Source organism: Mycetomoellerius zeteki, unplaced genomic scaffold (assembly GCF_001594055.1).
Source record: "Mycetomoellerius zeteki isolate Tzet28-1 unplaced genomic scaffold, Tzet1.0 scaffold310, whole genome shotgun sequence".
NCBI classification, from domain to species: Eukaryota; Metazoa; Arthropoda; class Insecta; order Hymenoptera; family Formicidae; genus Mycetomoellerius; species Mycetomoellerius zeteki.
In genome coordinates, this window is record NW_017257295.1 from 75,603 (window position 1) to 93,316 (window position 17,714).

General features: G+C 36.3%; 1 protein-coding gene across 1 annotated transcript in view; it reads left to right on the top strand.

The window, feature by feature from the left end:
• The window catches only part of Hr38 (Hormone receptor-like in 38), a 65,940-nt gene that overhangs the window by 44,871 nt on the left and 3,355 nt on the right, over positions 1–17,714 (top strand). Inside the window, exons 2-5 of the mRNA XM_018451388.1 lie at positions 11,214–11,476; positions 14,795–15,030; positions 15,445–15,945; positions 16,388–16,718. Of these exons, the coding sequence (XP_018306890.1) occupies positions 11,214–11,476; positions 14,795–15,030; positions 15,445–15,945; positions 16,388–16,718 (1,331 nt within the window). The remainder of the gene's footprint in view (positions 1–11,213; positions 11,477–14,794; positions 15,031–15,444; positions 15,946–16,387; positions 16,719–17,714) is intronic.

Below are 17,714 nucleotides of genomic sequence, written 5' to 3' on the forward strand. Positions count from 1 at the left end.
GTAATCCCCGGGCAATGGAGAGCTCGATGCCCGCGAGGAACTCGCGACTATCATTCCTGGTCTTGAAAGGGATCCGTTGAATCGATATATGAGATTCTCGAGCACGCATGCGAATATCGGGACGTGGGTGGAACCATTTCTCACAGCCATCTTGAGAGTTACACGCCATTCTTTCCGGCGTGTGTAGTCTCATTTATCCCTCCTTACTCTTCACATTTTGTGTATTTGTTCGGTATTTGTGTATATGTATAATACTCTATGTATGGCACACATGAAAAGATGGCAGTTTTCATTTCTTAATGCAGTATACAGTAACTTATATGTTCAGAAAACACAACGGTTGAGTGAGCTCTCAGTATAATTGTTGTCTGTGATTGGAGTAGACTTTTACATCCATTTAAATCTAAAAAAGTATGGCGCTCACTCAGTCTTTGAACGTCATCATAGCTTTTTATTTATACGAATACTTTGTGTGTAAATAGTTATTTAAAAAAAATAAAAATTAGTGTATTATAAAAGGTTAAAAACATTATTACGTATTTTTATTGGATTTTTATTTATTTTACGTGAAAAGAAATACGCGCAATTAATTAATCGCAAAGTTTTTGAATTTTTAAATTTCAATAGAAGCTTAACCAATTGGTTTTAAATATATTTTGCTGTAATAGGAATTTTATTTGTAATATCTCAATATTTTCTACTTATCTCCTGTTTGTCTACTTTTCCTTCATGTCGAAATTATTTTTATAAAGAAAAAAATAACTGCGAGATTATATATAATAAGAAATTTATTTAGAAACTCTTTGCAATTAATTTAATTTAAAGACCTTTATGAATCCTAAACTTTATAAGCTCTGATAAATTACTCAAGTTAATTAACACAATTTTTATTCTAGAGATTAAATAATAAATCAATTTTTTTTAGAAAATCGCGCGCGCAAATCTTGCGAAAATTTCGTAACTGTATTTACTTGGAGTATATAGATGTTAGATGGATTTCTATTTGCTTACTCTTTCATCTGTGGAATGTGTGCAATTACTCATTTTGCTATGTAAAAAAATGCATTTCTTATATGAATGTCATTTTTAACTTTGCGTAAGAAAAACATGACTGTGAGTATCTATAATGAACTATAGGAAAGATAGAAATCAAAATTTCTTGAATGTTTAGTCATGAATACGTTTAATTATTCTTGGTGAAACTGATGAAAATTTAATTCAATTTGTCGCATGTAATTTTAAAGGAATGAAAAGCGAAGAGCGAACTGATTCACCGGTAGTTTGCTGACTGATTACTTGGAATAGGAGTATAGAAAAATTATGTTTATATCTCGAATCAAATAAGTATCCGTGTGAAAATAAATAGCCGTACGACGCGCGAGTGAGCGATACAAAATTATATAAATGTGTACGCGCACGTCGAGTTTAATAGCTTTCGGATAACTGTACTGGCAAATCGCGGGATAGGAGAAAGTCAATCTATAACGTTGCAGTTCCCGCTGATATAACGAAGAGTTCCGATATACGTCGCTCGTCCCGCGAGCTGAAATCTGATCGCGAAACGCCCGAGAGCGACGTCCGGGAAAAGCGCTCTCGCGAACGCTGCTATCCGGACACCCTATACAGCGGTCCAGGCGAAAGTCCGTCGGTAAATCTCTCACGGCGGAAAAACAAAAGAGTGGGTCCGACGAGTTCGGGGCGTAAATCACGCGCGGTCCAGGGAGAAAGAAAAAACGGTTGCCGTAATCGTATGCTTAGGATTTTACGGCTGCGGCTAGAATTAGGAATAGATGAGCAAACGGTCGTAAATCCGTGCAGATGATGCTCATTTGAACGAAGGTTCAAGTCGAAGAATTTTTTCGCATTTTAGTACTACAGCAAGTTTACCTTGTTTAGCAGCGTTCAAGGTAACCTTTTAAAAATATCTCAAAAGTTACGGTCTGATAGTTTTGCAAAATTTTCCGGTTTGAACGCAATTAATACAATACATAAAAATAGATATCACGAAACTATTAATATATTACATATTAATATATTACACATTAATATAATTTAATTTGATTTTTCCTATTTTTGTAATACCCAATTTTTTTGGTCTTTCTTCTATTTTTGTAATGCCTAATCATGTAAGAGTCATATCTGTTCAATATATTAAAATTTTTTTACTTTTTTTATATAAATCATATACCAAGGTAGCGTAACAAATATGAGAAGGAATAAAATAAATAAATTAAAAGAATGTGGGCATTCAATGAGGAAAGATTCGAGATAAAGTAAGATTTATTTCGAGAAATCAGAAACCGCCGACCACCTACGCTTCGCGATCCATTTTCACTTGTCTTCCTGTAACGAATCTTCGCGCTAACGATTCTTGACGCGAACAGCGGATTCCTCAGTGGACGACCGAAGATGATGACGGTCGTCGGTCGTAACCCCTCCACGGCGTATCCATAAATCCTCGGTTCCCGTGCAGCAACATTTATAACGCTTGCGACACCGCTCGCGGCGTAATCCAAACGGTCCATTGAGCTCCTTCTCTCCCGCCCTGCTCCCTTCGTCGACGAGATGCACCCCGAGATCGCGCAGGCAAGTCGCGCGGATGTGGCTGCACCAGGCTGCACCCACGAGGCTCCCATCTATCGTCGTGTCGTTCCCTTCTCCTTCGCCCTCGTGTCACGCGTGCCCTCTCTTCTTACATTTCGCGGCGCCTCGCGAGAAAACACACACGTATACACGTGCACGTACACGGTACATGTGCATGCACGCGATGCACGCCGCGCCAAGCGGAGAGCAAAGGAGAGTGCTCCATGCCGACCGGAGCTAAGCCGGTCTCACGGTAGTTGTTTGGGGTCAGGGGGCGATATACCTACCTACCTACCTACCTATCGGGCCGGTTGCGCTGGAGCCTGCGTGTCGCAAGCGCCTCTCCATATCCTTCTCCCATCCTCCTCCCTCTTTCTTATTCTCGTTATACCTCCGTTTACTTCTACTCGGCTCTCTTCTTTCACCTCCGCCGACACACCGCGCTATAACCCGCGCGAGGGAAACCGCAGGCGTGTACACGACTCGTGCGGATAGGATTCACTATCGAGATAATGATAAGCCGAGAAGTAAATGCAAAGTTTACCACGAAAACCGATTTCATTTGAATTGTTATTGATCTCCTTTACAGTCCGGCGAAGAAATAATATTCTTGGCCGCGTATGAGGAAAGAGAGAACATTGGAATACTTGATTTAATTTACACAAAGGCCTCGCGTTGCTGGCGTTAAAAACATACGCACCACTCGTAGATATTGGAGATTTAATGCTTCTGCCGAAGCATTAGATTCTCGTACTTCTCGTCAAAGACACCGATCAAGGGAATACCATGTAATCAACCGACCCATTAATTTAATTACAGTCTCAAACAGGCATACGAGCTGGTGAACATGTAATCGATGGAGTTAATCGTAAACGGCTAAGAGGATCGTCGAGAAGTGCCTATCATTATATTTATCATATGTGATTATATTTAAAATTAAACGCCATTGCTAAACGGCAATAATAAGATCTACAGTGTCACGTGGGCTACTCTTCAGAGATTCCTTGAATACGCTTGAATAATAGCCGGTGATAAAAGCAGCCGAGTGTGTGCTGTCATCCTTAACTCCTTCAGAGAAATGGTGATTGTCTGCGCGCGTACACGCACGCGGAATCATCGAATGTACCCGGTGTTCCAGAGTTACGTGGCTTATCTGTTATTTATGAATTCATCAATCAATCTTGGATCATTTTCTTCTTGATATTAATGCCAAGAATAATTTGTTTATGCTGAGAGTAGTTAATCCTGAATTTTTACATGGTAAATATTTTATATTATAATTAATACCCACAATTCTCTATTATATCGTTTCGTTAAGTTTATTTGAAATTGAAAAATGATATCCCACTGTTTGCATTTCTGAAATTTTATTTTTTACGAGTTCCTCATTTTTCATCGTGTGATTGAAAGACAGCGATCTTTTTTATACTTTTAAAGAAAAATCGACTCTGAATTAATTCGCGTATAAAAGATGGTTCATTAGTTCTGCAGCACCCTGTATCTCAGGCATTACTTCACGGCGGTAAGGCGCATTAACATTAATCTTTTGCTAAATTTAATTAAAGTGAAAGCAGCCTGACATCGGAGATTCACACGATGGTCTCGGCAGCGTGTAGCATCTGGGCACTTTCAAAATACGGTATAGATAAAGAAGACGAGTGACTAGCGGTATTTAGCCAATTTTTTATTAATCGCATACAATATATACGAAACGATAACGCACGTGTGTAAATTACGCGTAATCTTATTCGGATGCAAGACGTATGCAAATGCAGTAAGACCCGAGAGCGCGGCGTGACGCCTCGTGGAATTGAATTATTATCATTACTACGATTGATTCATCATCCGATGATTATTACTCCTGACATAGATAAGTCCCAGTGATTTACCGGCAATTATCGTTATATCAATCTGAGATCGAGTTAAGACTTTATGTCTGTAATCCTATACTGTATACCGTTTGTCATTTATCATTGATTGCGTTGATTATAAACAGTTCTTATTAGAAAAAAATTTAGTGTTTTAATCTCTATTGTCCAATTAAATGTTTTCAGTCAGAATTGGAGCAATATGAATTATATTATCATACAACATGTAAATACTGCATGCTGTAAAATAATTATGTTGCCATTGCAAATGCAAATTATATCCTAATGTAATATTTCTGATTTAACAATTTTATAACTAATTTATTTTTTACATCAAAATCTTTCACAATTTCGAGTTCGTGAAATATTAAGAGAGTTCACACCTGTATATACGAAATTATCGCGTTGTAGATTGAAATAGATTATGGCTACGTTTACACCGTACATTTAGACCGCGGCCTATACAATAGTCTTTGTTTATCCTGTAGGTTAAGCAAAGACACCTATCGTATAGGTTGCGGACTAAGCGCACGGTGTAAACGTAGCCAATAGCGCGACACGTCACCGACGCTTTTTCTGTACATTACGCGCGTTTAAGTGAGAGATGACTGAAAGGGTGTGGGGAAGGTATCTTATCCACACAGACTTTCCTCCGCAACCGAGCCGCCGCGATCAATGGACTCATCTCGTATGCGGGCACACCTAACGTTCTGTCGCGATGCGTGCGCGAGCGTGCGTGAGAGAAAGCGGGATCCGATATCACATGCGGCACATAACCGCAGCCACGGGGATATCCTCTATTTAAGACCCCATCGTGTTCGCCCACACGACAGAGGCGTCCTGCGAGGGGCCCCGCGGGCCCGTCCATCGCGCGCCAGATGCCGGACGATCATAATTAACCCTTTCACTGCTAAGTAAGAGACACCGTCTGCTTTCTGCTACTTTAGATTCATACGTGAGTCCTATTCCTTACGAAACTGTGATGGACCATTAAAGTCTCACGAATAAACTTGATGTAATTTGCGTTCTCCGGAGCGAGGCCTTATATACTCAAGATTATCGCAGCGAATCACTTTACATACATTTGGTTTTTACGTAAAAAGTTTGGAATTAATTTCAAATCGATTTTCGAAAAATTAAGAAAACAAATTTTCTCTTCTAAACTTTTGGTTTCATATTAAGTGGAAAAATATGTAATTATTATAATAGAATGTAATAGAATTTTAAATAAATATGACGGAAAAGTTAAAAATTATTATTCGTTATATAGTAAAGAGTGTAAGAAGATATGTACATTATATGTAATCTTCCAAATAGTAACACTGTGGTAATCTGGAAACCATATTTTTCCGACTTTTTCCTTTAATACTACAGATTATTACAGTATTTATAGAATGTGAAGGGCATTAAAATCGAAGTGAGACATCGAATACATCTCAATATTATACTGCAAAGTATTAATGTAATTCCACTGCGATTGGGTATTTATACATTGTAACGACTGCATATTTTTCTACAGCGATAATTGAGAGAAGGACGCGAACATTCCTCGCGCGGACATTAATTCTGACGGCTGATGCAAGTAAGCTTATGTAGAATATTGTCTAGATGATTTGCATAATGGGTGAATCTCCCGGGAGTTACTTGGCGATCAGCAACAATATGCCTTTCTCTTCGCAATACACGCGGACGCTTAAGACGCGCGTGCTTGTCCGCGTGGCTCTTATAGAGATAATCCGCTCTACGGTAATTTACTAGTTATGGCAACTAGAATCATTCTAAGGATGAAATTATCCCCGTAGCTACATGAGCGCAAAACGGAATTATAGCTACAATCCTCGTCGCAACGACCGATCCTCTGATTTAGCAATAGGTACGGCTTCTCTGTCTTCCTCCCCCCCGCCTATCCATTTCTCTTCTATTCATTTCTCTATCCTACAATATTACAGCATGCGGATATAATTTCGTGTTTGTAACTAAGATTCATCTAAATCTATGCACGTATAAAACGTGTATTCACACGGTTTTCTTACATTTGCGGTCGATTGGAGAAAGTCTATAATGCTTAGTTCAGGAATATTGCTAGGATCCATTGTTAATCAATTTTTTGATTTATTTTTATAATATTCACCTTCATCGATCGTACTATAGAGACTCACGAGAAATTCGCACAAGTCGTTTCTCATGCGCGCGTTGAAATCACCAGAGTGCCCCTTAAAATAAGACATTGTTGCTTCTTATATTGGAATTTCAATACATTGCAACAAATTTTATCTGTCTGCAATTAATATACATCCAGTAATTGAGATTTAGATATGATATAATTAATTTTTTGTTTTATTACATATTTAAATACGTTAATATAAAAACTTTCGTCTGTCCAACCAAATTATTACTGTATGTAAAAAAATACTTTTTTTGTATATCTTATATAAATATCAATCATTAAATATTATCAGAAAATAATTTTTCTTTCTTTTTTGTATTTTCTTATTTTTGCAGATAATTAAATTTATTAATTTTATTAGAGTTTATATCAAAATTCATTTTATATGATAATATATTCGAATTATACAATACAATGAGGCAAGCGGAAGTCGCTTTTGTCTACGCACACGCGTTTTCATCTTCCTTGTGAAGGCGAACAGATGTGAAAGAAGATACGAAGGAATTAAGGACCGATAAGGAAACATGAGAGAACGGGAGAACGTGATATAGAGGCGAGAGGAAGCCGCGGAAGCAGCGGAACGAGGAGAGCGAGCGAGGCGAGCGAGCGCGAACGAGCGTGCACGTGGTGGCACGTGGAGAGGCGTGGTTCGTGGGAGGGCCCTGTTCACCAGACCGCTGTAATCCACTTGGCACACGCTGTTCTGCTAAGCCCTACTCTTTTCTCTCGGCCGTTCGCCACCCTACTCTGCTCTCTGCCTCTCTATCTCCGCGCGTTCACCCCTGCCTACGGCGCTGCCGCGCGTGTAGTCGCCACCGTCACCGTCTTCTTCCGTGTGCACATGCGTTGTGCATCTTCAAAATACTTCGATCTGTTATGCCTTCCGTTGGCACAAGAATCGCGAGAGAAAAAAATATTTGGAATCTTAAATTTGAAGTAAAAGATCCATGGGGTTCTTATTTATATTTTTGAAATAATTTGCGAGATTAAATGAGCTTATAAAAGCTACAGCATATTTAATTTACTTTTAGCAACATTGAATTAATACAACTAATAATTAATCTCATTTCTTTTATGATTTTATGAAATTATCAATGTAATAATTTAACGCTCTGTAATAACACTATTAATATATAATCTTTTGTAGTTTTTAAAGTTATTAATTAAAAATATAAATTATAATTATTTACATTACACTCGTATTTAGTGCATCTTTTGCAATGTACTTGCTTATTTCCATCGTATTCCTCGTAGATAAGATTGCGAGCAATTGCATTCTGCTTTTATGCTATCTTAAATAACGGATTTTATGGTATCTCTTCACGCGGGTTGTTAAGTGCCATTTTCGCATGTAAAAGTAATCGCGGATAAGGTATACAACGGTGTTCAATTAAAATGTAACTGTAACATATTACGTTACGGGTTGACGTTCTCTTGGTATCGGCTAATTTATTGCGTGGCGATAACGACATTGTATTTTATAGCAGCAAGAACATATAAGTATTTTTATTTCTTTGAAGCACGCGACTATCACAAGCTTGGCAGTTAGTCTGGCTAATTGCATCAGGTCGAGTTTTACGATGCAATTAGTAATCCAGAATTCCTGACATCCGGATGTCAAACGTGATCGATCGAATTACTTTATTTTCCATTAAAAAAGTTTATTAGACTTTATTTTCCATTAAGAAGGTTTATTAGACGCAAGTAGGATTTACGACATCATGTTCTCATTTTTCTTACAGATAATAGACTCTCTTTCGACGGATTAATTAACTCATTAAATATAAATACATATAGGTACTTATACAATATGTTTTTCTACATTAAGTTAAAAATGTAATGATATTAAAATAATTACTGTAATAATTTATCTAGAAAAATGTGTTTTATACAATATAATTTATTTGTATTATTGTATTATTATAGTATTATTCAATTAATCCAACCGTTGGGTTAATTGAGCAATAAAAAAATTTTATTGGTACATTACATATATGTTTGCATTAAGTAACTATATGAAAAAACTATATTATATTATATTTACCACATGTTTATATTTTCTACAGTATGTGTTAGCAAATATATCTAAAACGAGCAATTCTTTATGCATTATTATATGCATAATTCCTATAATTTCAATAATTTGTTTTCAATAATCTGCATCTCTCCATCGATAATCACATATTTTCATCTCACGCGAACGCCAATAATTAACGGGGATTACCAAGTCTAACACAACTGATGCTTCAGAGATCGCGGAAGGCTCTATCAATTTCACTGGTTGTTTTACGACGACTCCGCGGAGATAACAATAAACCCGGTCCCTCCTCTCGCGCGCGTTCAATTTACCGTAACAGCCGGTCCATTGTACCTAATCGTCACCTCTTTCACGCGTACAACATATCCCTTGCAGAATTCATAGGCGTCATGGTGAAATCACTTATAATCGATGCTTCGCGATCGCGGTGGGTGGTCTCAGGCGTGGTGCGATTGTGAAATTAAATCGAACGCGACTTCGATATCCATGACTATCGACGAGTGGCATCTCGATGCGCCGGGACGCCTTGCATCCGATTGTCGTATCGGATTACTCGCATAAACCCTTCCTGGTTGATTCGATAAATCATCGACACGTTCTTGTTGACTCTTTGTTTCTTATAATCAAATAAATGGCTTAAGATACGAGAATCATCATAAAACGCTATGATTAAATAGCATCGTGAATTTTCTTAAATCGATCAAATGTGTCACTTATTATTCTGATATATAAAAATTTTTATTTTATTATCTTACTAAATATATTTTCAACATTAAAATTGAACTCCAGGAATTATGTCATTTCATAATTAAAGAATTTAATTCTCTTGTACGTTTTCATATTCTTCAGAAGAGTAAATTTAAATATAATTACGGAATTTCTAGGAGAAATACATAGAATTGCTAATTTCTTCATTACTAACGGTCCTTTAATTACTATTAATTACTATTAATTATGCGGAGAAAAAACTGCAGTCTACTTAGTATCGATGTTCTGTCACAAAAGCGTGGTCGTTGATACGAGACTGTCTATCGCTTGGCCGTCAGGGGATAATATCGCGTAATAATAATCGGGAAGGAAGATGGGGTGCGCGGTTGTTTGTATAGAACGGGGTTGTAGTATTTTAAATGCCAATGATTTCATGTCTCCCTGGGGTGTTCAAAACCACCCTATATAGGGACGTTCCGGAGACGTCCAAGTGCTCAGTCGACGACGAGGATTCACCGATTAATAAGATCCACCGCGAATCTCTTGCTTGTGCTGAATGTAGTGAAAGTGATTTCGGAAATTTCTCTTGTTAATGATTACCATTAGACTTGCTTTGATTAATAAAATAATTATTACTAAAATTTAAAAAAATTAACGAAAGTAACAAAAATTCGTCGTAATAATAATTTTCTAAGTCGCAGTAATCTCTGCAGATATGATCGCCATGGATGCTGGACATTTTCAGTATGACAGATATTGTATGTAAAGAGATTATATACTCAAATATTTCATTTTTTTTCAAAGATTTGCATATCGAAATTTGTAAGTGGATTTGTGTTTTGATACTGTTTAAAAAATTATGTATTTGTAGTACCTATATAATCATTGCCTATTTTTGTTAGGTTTATGTAATATAAATAAACATTTAAGAAGAGATTCTAAAATATAAAATTAAACAGTTTACGAATTATGTTCCATCTTGCAAAATATAATATTTTTTCCTTTTATAAAATTATTATAAAATAAAAATATATATATTTAAAAAATGTATATATAATATATTTTATAATATATTCGAAATTGATTTTAAAGTATGTGGAGATTTAAACGTCAGAGAGTGACCGAGTTGTACTTAACGTGCTGTTCTTGTACCGCGCACCGGAAGTGCAACGTGCCACACAGAATGCTAAACATCAATATTAACCGCGCGTTCTTGCGATAGAAAAAGTGTTCTACTGTGTTCTCCCGGCATATCATTTAAAATTGACATATCAGAAACTTTTTCCTTAGAAAGGAGGTTACGATCCATTTTTGTCTCTTTGCGCATAATGAATAGCGTTAGTTTTTACTCCATATTTGCTAACATTTAACGATAGACAGTCTGCACATTATTTATCAATCAGTGTCTGATTTATTATTCGAAGTCTCTTATTGGAGAAATGTGCATTATATATTCCACATTTTGCATCTCACGTATATTTAGATGAAGAAATGTTGAATAAATAATGAACATTAATAATCATTATTAGTAAAGTTGGATTTTTTATAAAATCTTATTTTACTATACGCTAATATTAAATAAAATGACACCCTTCAATAATATCGCGTTCCCAATTTCTTCTCAATTTCTTCTCCAAATATCTCCTATTTTTGTCTATTATTTTTTTCTTAATCGTACTTTTATCAAAATTATTCTTCTTTATTTCAATATTTACTCTTTAAATTCTTTGGAATGAAATTTCACTTTTCAGGGTGACATTCACTCTAGAAGTTGTAAAGAATAACTTAAATAATATTAATTGCCTAATATAAAAATATATTAACCGAGTATACCATTTGGGTGTTGCAGGGCAACTGCATTCGCCGAACGGCGACAGCGACAACAGCAACGGTAGCCAACGGGCGGTGGCTGTTACTCGTAGCGAGGTAGAACAGCAGCAGCAGCAGCAACAACAGCAGCAGCAGCAGCAACAACAACTACATCGCCCACGACAGCAGCAACGTCAAGCGACCGCTACCGTTCCGGTTCTCGCTTGCACTAATCAATCGTCCATCACCACGACTACGACCGCCCTCACAGTGGCATCAAGCATGCTACTTTTGCAGACACAGGTGAGTTCCATTTCTCCGTTTCATGTGATGCACTCTATCTTTAGCTCTCAAATTAAATTCGAATTGAATTCAATCGAAGATTCATTAAATTTCGATTGAAGAAGGAAAATTAAGGTAAAAAGATTATTTTATATATAGCGATAAATAAAATTAGGGGTAAAGTGAAACTTGATTATAAATTCAATCGATATTCTGAGATATCGTTTGTGCTGTGAATCTTGTCCGTTGTAACTCCGTCGACTGAACGGATCGGTTAAATCTTCGCTTGCATGTCTACATGATGCAACATAAGTTGTAATTTTACGTAATAATATTCATCCGTGTAAACGCTCATATCTCATCTCGTCTCTCATAAATAATTCCAAGAAGGTCTTATGAGAAATATGGATATGTAATATTCTTCAAAGAAAGTAAATAAAAAAAAGAAAGGAATAACATGCTCCGTGCAAGAACGAGCAATCTCCAGTCGGTTAAAAGATTAATTTTTAGTACTATAACATGTACTTTTCTAGTTGAATTTATATAATTATATAACCTTTGACATCAAATAATCAAAAATATATTACAGATATGATGTTGTTTAATGAAATGCACTATTTTCTGAGGAACAAGAAATTGTCTAAAAATTGCTTGGAAATTGCCTGAAAATTCAAACTCTAATATTTAATAACTTTTGAGTTTTTTTCCCTTCTTTGCAACATTCCATATTTAACGGTAGACTACTTTCTTGTTCTTATATCATTTCTTATCATTCGATCCTCCTTATCACAGCAAACACGCAAAGTAGCGTTATCTATCAACAGCAATATATTATCATTGAAATATTGCCACCCATTTTTTCCCCACCGATAAGCTCGCCTTTACGCGACCAGTTCGAAATTATAGAGTCGTAATCCAACGGTTAATCCAATTCTTATTGACTTCTCAGACTTTCGGATTCCACGGTCCCGCTTGGTCCGGTTACAAAACTCTCCCGCATTCCTAACGTATTACGCATAATCTGCATTCCATATGCTTGAATGCTGTCTTACTTGTTTCTCCTTTCTTTTTACTTTCCTCTGGTTTTACTTCCACCCGATTTCGACTCCTTTTCCGCGGTGGACGAAACGATGTTGCAGTCAATTAACCGCTAAAACGAGAATGTGCCGCAGAATTAGCGGAGCAATATTGAAGAGGTTGTCTCGACAGTTTAGCAAGAGAAAATAGAGGCTAGAGGAGGAGGGGTGCTTTTAGGATGCCGTTTAGCAGGCCATTTATTCACGGTCTGGAAGGACGAGGCTTCGATCGCCGGTCCTCGAGGGAGCGATGAGCGAAATGTCAGCTCGAAGCGGAACCGGCACTTGCAAATTGAATATCCACCCTCTTTCACCATCCCCGTCTTCCTCCTTATGATGCTATTCTTTACTCCCTGCTGTAGGATGTCCTACTACTACGATATTTTCATAATTTTCATTCTCGGATTTTAGAACAGATATTTTTTTTAAATTCAGGTTGTACGAATTTGTTAATAGGGAGTTTTTTCAATAACGTGAATTCAGATATGGTGAACGCTAAAGTCACACGTTATCCTTTCCTTAATTAATTGTTAAGAAGAAGATAACCTGACCTTAGCGTTCACCATATCTGGATAAACGGTATTGTAAAAACTCCCTATTGACGACATGGATTTCTTTCCGCTATATTTTGGATGTTTTCCATTTGGTGACACAAGTTAATACAAATGTCGTTCTATCTTTGTTACTATCTGAATGGCAAGAAAAATAGATTGATGTGTCGACTTGTGTCACTAAATGGAAAGCACTTTATCATTAAAATAATTGTTATTATTTCGAACATTGACAAAATGGCATTTGCCATAAAGATTTTATGATATTAGCGAATATCATAAAATCTTTATTCGAATATTTTTTTCTTTCTTCCAAAATTAAATCGCAAATTCTGAATAAACATTTTTCACGGAATTGTTTGATTATAGTTATTAAAAATAATTGTTATAATTTCAAACGTGGATAAAATAACGTGTCATTTACACATTTATGAATATCGTGAAAATTATATTTGAATATCTAAATTATAAATTTGAAATAAATATTTTTCATAGAACTCTCTGTTTGATTTCGATTACATTCATATTTTTGTTATAATTATAATTGAGAACATTAGTTTTACGAAATATGGCGAATCTATTTCGGAAGCAAAAAGGAAAGCACTAATGTATGACTGCACAAATTATTTCAAGTAATAAATCTCTATTGTTAATTTTAAAAGTTGCTTGCAGTTTGAATATTTTATGGCTAATTGAGTAATTCATTAAAATATTATATATAATTTCTTTTCGAATCGATTTACGAAGTGTATCAATACGGATGGCTGTTTATTATTATCCTATTGCCGCGCGAATATTTAATCGCCCGTTGATACAGTGTTTTACCGCCCATCGACTATCGACTATCAATGATTGAAGCGGGTAGGGGAAAGAGAGAGGAGCAGAGAAAGAAAGAGAGTGAAGCTCTAAGCCTCTATTGAGTGCCAGCTTATAGACAACACGCGATACGAGCTTCGCTTGTCCAATCCTCTCTCGAACATCCTCACTGCGCACCTCGATTGTACGTCGATGTCTCGACGCTGCGGCTCGCAATTGTGGTCGAACAATGTTTCCGCCTTGCAGTTGGGTGCTTCGATTTGCCGCTCGCACGGTTCTCCGGAGACCGTGACGGCTTCGCCAAAGGAAAACATCGTTTAAAACGGCGTTTAAAGTTAATAGTCGATTCTTGTTTATTCGGTATGTAATTAGAAAACAAAAGATTCGTAAGGTTCATGTCGGTATGGTGTTCAAATTGGCTCACATCATTCATGCGACGCAGGTATTTTTTTTATTTGTGTACTTTTCTACTTTATTTATTTTTTCGGTTTTCTATTCATTTTTACGATAGAGTTTATATTATATATTATTGTTTATATTATTTATATTATATATTGTTGTTTATATTGTATTATTACACATTATTAAAGTTTATGATATAAATTTTTATTAGATATAATTAATATTATTTTATTGAATTATTTAAACTTTTATTGCGATATGAAAATGATTGTTTAAATATAATTACTTTTGTTGGTCAATACTACCAATTATTATGAAATATAAATAATTTCTGATTTTCTTATAATATTTTGATAAAATTAGCTTGTTATTATATATATGCATTAATTATTATATATATATACATATATGATATATGTATTTATATTGTTATATCTATCTTGTTATTATTGTAAAATGCTACTTATAAATATGGTCACAATTTTTCATTGCAGAGTCCCTTTGGCAATTTCGGGGAGTTCCTGAATAGCTCATATCCGGACGCTGCGGATGCCGGAAGCTTACCCGAGGAGTTGGATCCCTTTCCGGAACTGCAACTCGGGAATCCGCAAGGCGTGCCTTCGGTCGACAACTCTGTTCAGTCTCAACAAAGTGTACACCATCAGCAGCCATCGCAACCGCCACCACCACCGCCACCTCTCCCCGAAGACATTCAACCTGATTCTCTTAGGTATGTAAACTATCCCTAAACTTTTGATATTCTATTATTAATGATTGCATGGAAAAAAAATTAATTGAGTGGTACAGCAAACCTATAACTTATTGCGCTTTATATTAACTTATAATTCAATGTCTGTAATTAAGAAGATTTGATGGTTTAATAAATCATTAATGTTATTCAGCTGTCAACTTGACTCATGTCTGTATATTACGATTGTAGATTTGCTGAATCAGTGAAGTTTTCAGTTGTGTCTTTTTTGTGTGTATAAATTTCTTATGAGGATTTTTCAAATAACATAAGCAAAGAAGTTACATTATTATCAATGATATTAGTTATTAAATGACATTAAATGATTGATGTTTTTAGACAATGAAACTTTTAGATACAGAGTTTGTACAGAATGTTAAGTATCCTTGTTTACAGTCCTACGCCGTTACCGAGCTTCCAGGAGACCTACACGCAACGATATACCAGGCAGGAACTCCAAAGTCTCGGTCTTAAGATGGACGAATGCTACGACACTCCGGTATATTGCACCACTACTCATTATCCGACTGAGTTCTCGGCCGCGGTGCCCTATCACGAGCAGCAGTCACAACAACAGCATCCTCACCATCATCCGCAGCATCATCAGCAGGCCCCGCATCATCATCAAAGTTACTTCCCCACGGAATCGGCGCCCACTCCGGCAACGGCGGTTATACCGGTTGTACCCTCCTCCAATCTTCGGCAGGACCCATCCTACGGGGTAACTGTCGCTATGCCTATAGTTTACGGGGCACCATCAGTTATTGCCGTCGCCACTCCCGTAGTTCCTACCGATCTCTGTCCCACTGTCGTCACCAGCGTCGATTCCAGCGTCGTCATTGGTTCTACTCGGCCGCGAAGGGCGTCATTGCCCACTCAGAGATCAGAATCAGCAAGGTAAGATCTTTTATGAATTAAATATATCTAATAAATAACTTCAAGTCTCATTATGCTCCTCACATAAATTAATAACGTTCTAACGTGAGAGAAAGAAAAAATTTGTAATATCTTTATTCATTATTTCGTTCACTCACAATTTCAATTGCTAAAAATCTATAATTTATAAAGTATATAAAATGGAAACAAAACCTTCTAGTTTAAAATTTTTAATTCACATAACTTTGGAATAATGAAACAAATTGAGCAATTTGTCTAAATCCGTGTATGTGACAGATCTTTTCAATTTTATTATAAATGTTGGAACATGAAAGACGCGAGTTCGATTTATGATTAATGATGCGTAGTCTCGAAGACACGAGACCTGACAAGTTTTGGAAGAATCCCCATTCTGACTAGTGACGAGTTATAGATCAATGCGCGTTCTGTGTTGTGTTAACAGTAGTGGGAGCACGGATTCCCCGAAGCCGCGCGGCGGCGGCGGTACCGCGAGTTCCACTGTCAGTTCACCATCGCCCGGAAGCGGTACCAGTGGCGAACGCGCACCTCCAAGTCCGAGCCAGCTCTGCGCTGTGTGCGGTGACACCGCGGCCTGTCAGCACTACGGTGTACGCACATGCGAGGGCTGCAAGGGTTTCTTCAAGAGGACCGTGCAAAAGGGCTCCAAATATGTGTGCTTGGCCGAAAAGGCTTGCCCAGTAGACAAACGCCGGCGAAACCGTTGCCAGTTCTGCCGATTCCAGAAGTGCCTGATGGTTGGCATGGTCAAGGAGGTAAAAAACTTGTATTGCATTAGATATTTAAAAATTTTTTTTTAAATTTATTGGAATATATAATAATAGTATTAACTCTCGACTACACAACACACACACACACACACACACACACACACACACACACACAAATATCCTAAGAACATTCTGATGTATATTCTGAAGCATAGCCTGAAAACATTCCCGAGTATATATGCAGAATTTTTATAGTATTTTCTCAGTATATTCAAAATTTAATACAGGTGTACAATGTTGAAGAACTATAGTTAGAACTATAATACTGACAGTATATAAAATAACTTATTAAACTTAGTTAAATATATATTAACTCTCTCTAGTTAAATGCAATTACATTTAACAAACAAAACAATTTTTAGTTTTCTCAACTGTAGAAAAATAAACGCAAATCATTTTTCGCATGTGATCATTACACAAACGCCATGCTAATCTTCTCTAAATTGTTGCAATGTTAGTACAGGTACTATCAAAACAAGTACAATACAAAAAATACTAACAATAAGTATACTAAAAAGTTAAACGTAATTAATAACATAAAAAACTTTTAGTTTTATTAACCATTAAGCACTCACCTGGGTGTCATAGACCCAGGTAACGAATAAATATTTTTCAGCTTTTATTTGTAACTCTACTGCTCTGAGTATCTTCCTTCTACATCTTAGTCTTGACTTTAATCAAGTAGCATTAATATTGCTCGAATATCTTAGCTAGAAAGAGCAATTCCTTTTACCTAAAAAAAAAACCAGGTGAGTGCTTAAAAGTTAACTGTAGAAAAAAATCACAGCAGAAACAATTTTTTTTATCTCTTTGGTATATCTTCTTTATAGCCATTTTTTAGAATCATATATCAAGAAAAACCGCGGAAAAAAATAATATTAAAAATTACTAGTATGTAATTGAAAACTAGTGACACACTCGCATTAAACTTATATATTAATGAGTACTTTCTTTTTCTTTCTCCATGTTTTTCTCTTTCCC